The sequence below is a fragment of the Haemorhous mexicanus genome, chromosome 1, assembly GCF_027477595.1.
Source record: "Haemorhous mexicanus isolate bHaeMex1 chromosome 1, bHaeMex1.pri, whole genome shotgun sequence".
NCBI classification, from domain to species: Eukaryota; Metazoa; Chordata; class Aves; order Passeriformes; family Fringillidae; genus Haemorhous; species Haemorhous mexicanus.
This window is the reverse complement of record NC_082341.1, coordinates 16191977-16201557: the sequence shown is the minus strand read 5'-3', so window position 1 is coordinate 16201557 and position 9581 is coordinate 16191977. Positions and strand designations below refer to the sequence as shown.

At 40.5% G+C, this 9581-nt stretch overlaps 1 protein-coding gene across 4 annotated transcripts in view; it reads right to left on the bottom strand.

The window, feature by feature from the left end:
* Positions 1–5949: 5949 nt before the first annotated feature.
* The window catches only part of MPP7 (MAGUK p55 scaffold protein 7), a 147452-nt gene continuing 143820 nt past the window's right edge, over positions 5950–9581 (bottom strand). For all 4 annotated transcript variants that reach the window (XM_059841146.1, XM_059841168.1, XM_059841161.1 and 1 more), the window contains one exon: positions 5950–9122. In XM_059841146.1, the coding sequence (XP_059697129.1) occupies positions 8943–9122 (180 nt within the window). In that variant the 3' untranslated portion in view covers positions 5950–8942. The remainder of the gene's footprint in view (positions 9123–9581) is intronic.

The window sequence follows — 9581 nt, the reverse complement described above, 5'->3', positions numbered from 1 at the left end:
ACTGGAACCGTGAGGACCCATAAGGATTTTGCATGACGCTCATGAGCCCGAGCCAAGTTACCACTGCTCTAAGTGGAGCTGAGAGGGGAGCAGAGCAGTAGCACTGGCTCCCTGCAGAGCTCACTCAGATTTGGAATCTGGCCTCTTGTGTCTTCCACATACACATTGTGACAGACAAATTAGTTCACTGGGAGTGACCCAGGAGTTCCTGCAGAAAATCTAAACATGAGTATCTCACTGGGGGTACTTAAACGTGGTTGCACAGACAGTAACAATCACCAAATGTATAAATGCACCACATTCTGCCAGTGGCAGAAGAGTTAACACCAGCCACCACTCACCCCTCTGGTACAAAGTAGGTAAATTGAAGGAGGTTCAGGATTAAAAGTGCAACGACCTTGTCAGCAATACACAGACACTGCAACCACACCTGTCTTGGCACTTGCTGGACTCCAACAGACTCTCAAGTGTAGGCAGCTTTTTAATACCACTTTCAGAAGATGATTTCTGGAGACCACAAATTCAAGAGCTTCATTCAGTGACACTGTGAAGGGGAAGCACATGAGGTAGTCAAGGACTACACGCTGGAATGTGTTACCTGACACAGGGATAACACAACAGGTCCCTGCTAAATTCAGGGAAGTGAAAGGCCAGGGGTGGTGATGGCTCCTTGTAGTGAAGAGGGAGTGAATGACACTGTTGCTCAAATCACCTTCCCATGCTGTTTTCACCCATAGGCTGCTCATTTTTGTGCAGACTTGGAGACTTGCCGGTGTTCAGAGTGCAGCAGTGTCCCAGCTTCTCCCTTCCAGCGGTTCCTGGCCAGCCTCTCCTTTCTGCTTCACATTGCCTTTGTTCAACTATTGGCCCCTGACATGGAGAGGTTTTTGAGAAGACTGGTTAGGAAGAAAGGAAACAAGATTAAACAGAATAGGTCACTTGAGAACACTTGCAGAAATTTTGTCTTTATTTGCTTGGTCTGGTAGCTCTGGAAGATAGGAACTCCACATGTTTTATGGTTACATTTATATAACAAATAAAGTCTTTAATTACAGCAGCCCTTGCTTTCAAGGAGGCAGTAGGGAAGCCAAAGAAAAACAGAAGACTTTGCAGTCAGGGTAACAATGTCTGTTAATCAGAAGTGTCACATAATCCTCTGAAAATTAAAAATGGAATAATAAAACATTCTCCTCATTTACTTAGTTACAATGTAATCTTATCAGGGATACCATCCCTGGTTTCAAACCCTGTGGTGTTACCTATGGCAGCCTCTCCTGTGGCACAGAGTGGCACTTCCTGCTTTGCTTGGAACAGCTTCCCTGCAGCTTCCCTGCCGTGCCGCAGCCTCCCCCGAGCCCACGCGCTGGCTGACGCTCGCGGGGAGCGCGGTGTCAGGAGCGGGGCATGAATGGAGTTGGATTTTTGAAGGGAAAATAGAATTTGATCCTTCAGTTCCCACAGGGTACCACCACAGAGACTATTTTCTGTAAAATGAAACCAGTGGAGTGATGTTTTACACCACAATATCGCACAAAAGGCAAGACAGTTGGCCCAGTGATACTCCTACACAGACAAATGCCTGTGTCTCTGGACAGGTTCACATTTCTTTATCTGGCAAGCATAAAATCGTCGTCTGTGTACAAAGTAGCTATTTTATTTAAGGAACAATTAAGCTAATCCCACAAGATTTCATGTTTAACTAAGTTTGTAGTGAACAAGTTTGTAGTCTGCATTCAATCAAGTTCTTTTGACTTTCAGAAAATAGGGGCAAACCAATATATACGAAATGTAAAATTCTAAATTTCCTGAGATGTGTGAGTCCTGCTGGAGTAAAACTATACATCTATTTGCTAAAACTTTGCTATTCTATAAGTAGACTTCTTTCTTTAGCCTGCCCTTAATCTTCCAATTATGCAATATAAACCTGCATTTTTCATTAAAATAAACTGGTGTACACTAAAGCACTTGATAAATACATAACAATATGTACATGTGCACACATGTGCACTCAGTAAAAGCTGCTGTTGGCTTGAAAGTAACATCAGCTGCACTCATGACAAGATGCAGGCTCTTGGCCTTCAAAATCTCACCTACTCAAAAGTGTGGTCAGGCTGTGTGCTTTTTTTCAGTGTGGTTTGAGCTGGGGTTGAATCCAGCTGTGGCCAATGATGATCTGAATTCAATGAAGTCAAGAGAAGACAATAATTCAGGTTCAGTTCTGGTTTTTGACTAAACAATGGTTCAAATCAATCTTTGGTTTTGGTTCTACTTCCTGCTTAACAGCTGTGTAAAGAAAAACATCTGGAATAATAACCCAGCAGGGCCTATAAGAGAGGCTGCTCTTTCATACTGTCCAGATAACACCAATAATAACAAAGATTTCAAGCCAGTTTTCAACAACAACAATGAAAAAACCACAACCAAACAAGAAAACTCCTTTTGTGCCTTACAGTCACTAGTGGCCAGGACTGCACGTGGGACTTGGAGCATTCCTGCCTCCACTGGCACCAGGCAGGGAAATGGGCCAAGACCAACCCTGCTGTTCTGGCTCTGCAGGAAGGAGGCAGAGCACAACTCATACACACAGCTGATTCCCTCCTGCAGTCAAGCTGGCTGCTTGGCTGCCAGAGTCTGGCTTTTGTGAGCCCTCAGCTGTGCCCGGGCACTGCCCAGCATGGGTGAAGCCCTGCCAGGGAGCTCCAACCACCTGATCCTCCTGTGAGATGCTGAATCCTTGATCTGACAGCCCCCTTAGGCCAGCACTGCCTCTGTGCCAGCTGGTAGGAAGAGCTGTGCCCAGTGCTTCTCCTTGCACCTTCCCACTGCTCTGCCATCTCTCCCACTTCTTTCAGTGAGCTCCTTTGAATCTGGGACTATGTCTTTGTTCCATGTTCATTTGCCTAGCACAGGCCAGCCTGGTTTCAGGAGTAGGGCTCCAGACGCTGCATCAAATTACATTTGGTGGGGATGTATAAACCATCCAGGGCATGCAAAGCTCTGTGGAGTGGTCTCAGCCCATGCTCACATCTGGGCAACTGCCCCACCATGAATGTCAGCCTCGATCGTGAAACATGACTACTCCCACTGCCCAAGGTTTAGACCAATTTTAGGGAACTGTAGTTGCTTAAAAACAAGACAGTAATGGAAGTCTAGAAAAGGGAGAAGACACACCAGGAAATGTCCAGAGGTCACAAAGAAAATGAGCAGAACTGACGCCAATGGCCATTGCCTTAAACGAGAACCCCTGAAGCCAACACTGGCTGCATAAAATTTACAACTGCTCCTGGTCTTTTTTACCACATGCTGCTCTCATGCATCAAACAGGCCAAAGGGACCTCTCAGAGCAATTCTATTTTCATGGGACAAAACACTGCTCAGGTGCTCTCCATCTGGAAAAAGCACTAGCTCTTCACTTCTGTTTCAGGAACACACCACCCCTGTGTCCATTGGGAAGGAGGTAATAAATGTCCTTGTATCAAATTTTTGATGTCTGTTTTTCTAGACCAGTTAATTGTCCCTTTTCTCCTCCTTATATAACTGAATTACTAAGTTGAAACTGTACAAGGGTAAAGAGGAAAACAAAGAATGAAATTGCCAATGACTAAACACAGTTTGGTAATTTTGAGTTAGAGCTGTGATTGCTGTACTCTTGTTGCAAAAGTTAATGAAGTTAGAAGAAAGTAAAGCAGCATTTTGGCCAACATCACCAGGATCTGAGGTACTCCTCCTTCTGAATACTACATTTCAGCTCCATAATTTGGACAATTTTAGCTTTGTTTACCAAAGAAGATTTACTGGTGCTTATTTGTATTTACCAAGGAAGGAACAGAAACCACACCACATTTGCAGCCAGGTCTCTGACCTCCTGTTCAGTGGTTTATGAAACCGAAGATGCATTTTCAGGGTAGTACTTGCATTTGTAACATTCTCAGTTCATCTCTGCCATACCCAAAGACCCTCCCTTTAAAACACATACCCGAAGTTTTTATGAGCCTGTGTATAATCCTACAGAAAGCTTGTAAGATCTTTGTTAAAAACACAAATCTAAATTTCATTTAAAAATTATTGGATGCCTTCTGGGTTTTTTTTAGCATATTCAAGTTCTGAATATTAATACAGCTACTGAAAAGAGATCTAATTACAAAAGAAATTGTGACCTAATTTTCTCTATTTCTTATCAACAAGTTTTCAGATACTGTTTGAGCCATTTGAACCCTCTTGGAAATTCTGAGGGTATTTTTCTCCACATATTGAAATGTGTAGCTGACAGCTTCTGCCACTGAGTCCTTAAAAAGTCATTTAAACAGACATAAGTGTACAACTGAAACAGAAGCAAAACAAAGTCTCAATAATCACACAGATTTACCCTCTTTGTTCAAATGTTGGATTTCAGCTACAGAAAATACCATACTATTTTACTATAGAGATGTAAAATCATTCCATAGAGTCTTCCAAATATCCAGCTTGTATTTCAGACACAGATATCAAGAGGGGAAAAGTCTCCAGCTGTCTAGAACTCCAAATTCTCTCATTTGTACTGCCATTTAACATAAGACAAAATTTAAGACCAGACTTTAACTGTTTCCAAATGTTTTTGTGTGTTTTTCTGCTGAAACCTTTAACTGTTATCTAGCACTAGAATTCTTAGACAACAAATACACCTACAGTCTCCCTTTAATTTTGTGTTCAGACATTTTTCTGTTGAATGCTTGGTATCATACATTAATCATGGTAATATATGATAAATACGTAATGACTCTGAGAGCAGAAGGATCTAGGGCAAATTTCAAGTACAAATGACTTTAAGCACTGATACACAGAAAACTCTTAATCCTGTGGGGAAATGACTGTAGAGAGAGTAGTAGCAAAAATAGACTAAATTAAGTTTAATTTCAAACCTCTGAAGAAACTATTCATCCTTTGAAACAATCTCACAAAAGCTAAATATGAGCTTTACTGAAGAAAAAATTCTCCACACACAGGAGAAACCTGAACAGAAGTACATGTGGGAAATGCAGAATAGTGCACTGAAATAAAACAGAAGGTGCTTAAAAGTCTTCTCTCTAATCCTAGTATGTGTTAGGCCACTCTTTTTTTTCCTGGAAAAGGTATAACACAATGCAAAAAGCAACTGAGTTCAAGCATTACTTTCTTTGAATCCTACAAATGAGCACAACTTCCCCTGGGACTTGTGCGTGGCCTAGAAGTTTATGTGTCTGGTGAAACACTCCGAGTCAACAACTTGGATAACACTCTGAGACTTTGCAAGCCCAGACAAGCTGATATTTCAGTTTGATCCACTGAGGTAAGCATTTCCCCTCAGAAAGAAAATGGTTTATTATGAGGTGGGCTACAGGAAAGGGTAAACATCAATTCTGAGGAAGAATCTGGCAATGAAAATTAAATATTAAGAGCTTTTATCCTTGTTCTGGGGTGCTTTGTTTTTCTATTTAAGATAATTGGAGCATTAAAGTTAATAGAATCCCATGAAATAACTTACTATTTAGGCATTTTACCTTTTAAAGTAATTTTGTTCATCCTGGAGAAGAGAAGGCTCTGGGGAGACCTCATAGCACCTTCCAGAACCTAAAGGAGCTACAAGAGAGCTGGAGAGGGACTTTTTACAAGTCAATGTAGCAATAGAACAAGGGGGAATGGCCTTAAGCTGAAGGACGGTGGGTTTAGATTAGGTATTAGGAATAAATTAATTACTGTGAGGGAGGTAAGACACTGAAACAGGTTGTTCAGAGATGTGGATGCCTCATCCCTGGCAGTGTTTAAGGCCAGTTTGGATGGGGCTCAAAGTAACCTGGTCTAGTGAAAGTGTTCCTGACAATGCCAGGGCTGTTGGAACGGGATGATCTTTGAGGTCCCTTCCCACACAAACCATTCTATGAGTCTATGATACATTATGGAGCAATTTTCAATAAAGAAAAAAAACACCTGCAGTGGTATATCAATAATTTATTGTTTTGCATAAGAAGGTAAGATCAGATTTCAGGTAAGACATCAACCAAGGACCTGATGGTGAATTCAAGTATAGAGTTTGGTACAATATTAAAAAATACAACCCTTTGTTTGACTACCGCAAACAGCTAGAACACAATAAAAACATCTGGACTTGACTGTCAAAACATACATTTCTCTAAAAACCCACACAGCACAACTTGAATATGTGGAATATTGGAAACATGTTTAGTTGTCTTCGTTCCCAAATTCTAAGGAGTCAAAGGAACAATCCACCCCCCTTTTCCCCTTGGTATCCCAGAACAGTTCGGCACAGCTCAGGATCCATCATGATAAGCAGGCTCCTGTCCTGTTGAAACTGCTTGACTAAGATATTTTTTCTGCCTAGACCTACTGTCATCTCTGCCTGTCTCATGGAGGGCTTTGATTTTTAGCTTTTGAAGCTAAATAATGCAATAATGTTGATGTTAAAGAGCAATTTAGTAATGTAACTTTCTGACTTGCCAAAGACTGTGCACGTTTTACTCTGTTGGTTGGATCTATGTTTTTGAGATTCCCTTTCTTCTGCAGGTGTTACCATTCAGGAATTAGCTCCTGGCTCAGAGAGGGGGCAGGCAGCCATGGCTGTGGGAGCTGTGGGAGCCTGCTGCCAGGATGTGCCGGGATCAGAGGGTCGGTGTCTCTGGGAGCTCCCACGGCTGCCCAGGACAGCAGAGCTGTGTGCAACATCCTCCCAGACCACACCGACCCAGGAATGGGAATTAAATTAATTTCAAAAAGACAGGAAAAACAGCCTGCAGGACAGCCAGAACTGTCCCTACCAGGGAGTCTGCAGATTATTCTAGCATCTACTTCACAAAGAGAGAAACAGGTCCCTTATGCAAGCGTGACTGTACCCCAATGTTCCAAGAAAGCCCAAGTTAGGAGCAATGCTAATAGTGTTTTAGTGAGGACTAAAGCCCCTCCTCTTGGAAATAACCACATCCCGAGACATGCCAAGGGTCCTCTCCATTTCTAGATATGGTGAAGGCACTTGGCATCTCACTGACAAAGGCAAACTGACCTACTGAATTCCATATCCCCTGAAAAACAGATTGATTTTCAGTGATTTAAAAAAAATAGAAAATGTTTTCTCAACTCAGATAAACTCTATGCAATTAATTTAATCAACAAATTCCTATTTATGTTACAAAAAAAGTTTAAGTCCACCAGGAAAATGGTGAAATTTGACAGAAGTTACAGTAGAGCTGTTCAAGCAGAGCATGTGTCCATACTGGGACTCAGTACATCTGTAAGTCTTGCATAAACTTTTCCAGACTCCCAGGGATTTTGCTGTTGTTTCTTGCATTTCATTTGTTTTATAAGACTCTAAGCCAAATGCAATGGCTCACACATTAAATACACATTTAGAATAAAACTGCAAAACCTCATGGCTTTATCAGCATATGAGCTGAAATAAAATATTTACATGGAATGTTGAGCTCCATTTACAGAGACTGTTTCAAATTACAGACTAGTAATCTCTTTAATAAATGATCACATTGACAAGAAATTTAAAAACTTAACAACCCTTTTCAACCCTTTCATAAATATATAAAGTTTCACTAAATTCTTTTTTCTTTAAACAAGACAGCTATATTCTCTTTACAGATTAACATGAAATAATGGTTTCCTGTTTGAATGCCACAGATGGGATGATCTGAAGTCAGCAAGTTCCTATACACATTCTGTACTTACAAGACATATTCACAACACAATACACAGGTGTTAGTTGGTCTTTACATCTGTACTCATTTCCTGCATATCAGTAGTAGGTAAAGAAAAATACCAAATTATCTATATTAAAAATACATCCTCTAATATATATTTGCTTAACAATGACACATCAAATCTTAAAATGGGGTTTCCAACTGTCTTGTTTCCAGTGACAAGGATGTTTTTTACAGTGAACTCTACAGCATTAATTTATTTTTGAGTGGAGACAAAATACATGTTACACTACCAGAAAGTATCAGTATATACTCAACAATAAAAAGAATTAGTCTCTTTCAACTGCTTCTCAGATTTCCAAGGTTTCTTCATTGTTTGAAAATTTCTGATGGGAAAATTGTTCTAAAGTGTGCCAAAAATATTTAAAATCAATTTAAAGGGGGAAAAATTATTCTCTACTTTGTTGCTATTCACATCACTTTGCCACTGATTTTACAGAAGTTTAATCCCAAAGACTTTGAAGTTACATACACACTAACCCACATTTTTTCCTATTTAAATAATTATTCCCATGACTTTTCTTTGTTGTGCCACAGAGCATGCCTGAAAATATTTTTAATCCATGCATACTCACAGCTGAGTGTTTCACTATTAAGCCACTGACTACAGCTTTCTTTCCATGATTATGATAATTGCAAAAGAATATTTAAATCAGTCTGTACACGTAAGACAAGGTTCACATCTAGAAAAGTGAAAACACATTGATACATAATCAAAACTATGGTGTCTTCCTCATAAAAATGTTGGTCTCTTTTGCCTGTTTCAGTTCTCTCAAGCACTGAAAGGGCAATAATTTCCAAGTGCTGGTGTGCTCTTGTATGGGAACAGTTATGCTTAAAACCACTGAAGTGCTGATCCCCAGCATCAATTTGTATCTTCTGCAAACTCTGTGTTTGAAACACTCACCTTGGAAACACACAGATGATGATAAAGAGGTGCTTGGCAGTTTTGCTACACTAGTATTAGCTCACTTTACGGAGCACAGTAAATCTCTGGTTTAATCTGACTGTTCTGCCCCAAACCGTGGGCAGCAGAATTGAAGACATAGGAAAACAAGACCAGTTCCAAGTGCATGAAAAGTATACCTGCTGCTCAGAAGAGCTGAAATCCCTCCTCCCAAGAAAGTAGCCATCCAGTAAAAGCTTAACCATGCCCAGGGTTTAGATGCTGAACAACAGCAGAGGTTTTGTCTGCCTAAAACGTTACTATGAGTGTAGCCAGCTGACAGGAACCCAGAAGGTCTCGGTCTCCAACCTGTCAAAAGTTGTTTTAAGCTCACTGTAAGCTGTAGCAAGGTCATCGTTGACTATCACCTTGTCAAAAAGGTGGCCATACTGGCTCTCCATCACATGGGCAGATTTAATCATTTCATGAAAATCTTCTTCCTAGTAAGAGCAGCGCAATAAAGATCAGTGCACAGCCAGTCCATAGCAACCCTGCATAAACTCTTTCTGTATTAAACATGATCTAATTGCTTATTTCTTATCTCATCAGGAGACGGAAACTGTACCTCTAATTTAAAAAAAAAAAACAGATTACCATTACAAGTGATCTCAGAGAGTATTCTGATGAGTTGACTCAGCTCAACAGGCAATTCTTTCATCTCTCCCTTTGTAGTGACACAATTAGTCACTGCACGGTAATTATGGAGACATTTTCTTTTAGCAGCACCAGCGGAAAATGTTTCTAGCTGTTTACTTTGATGATACATTTAAAGTTTCATTATGTTAATCTCAGCTTGCTATTAGCACTTACAGCACAGGCCTTTTAAGAGCTTGGTAGGAATAATCATTCTATGCCTTGTTCGATCTGGCTTAGTGGATTTCTCTTCATGTTTGGGGAGG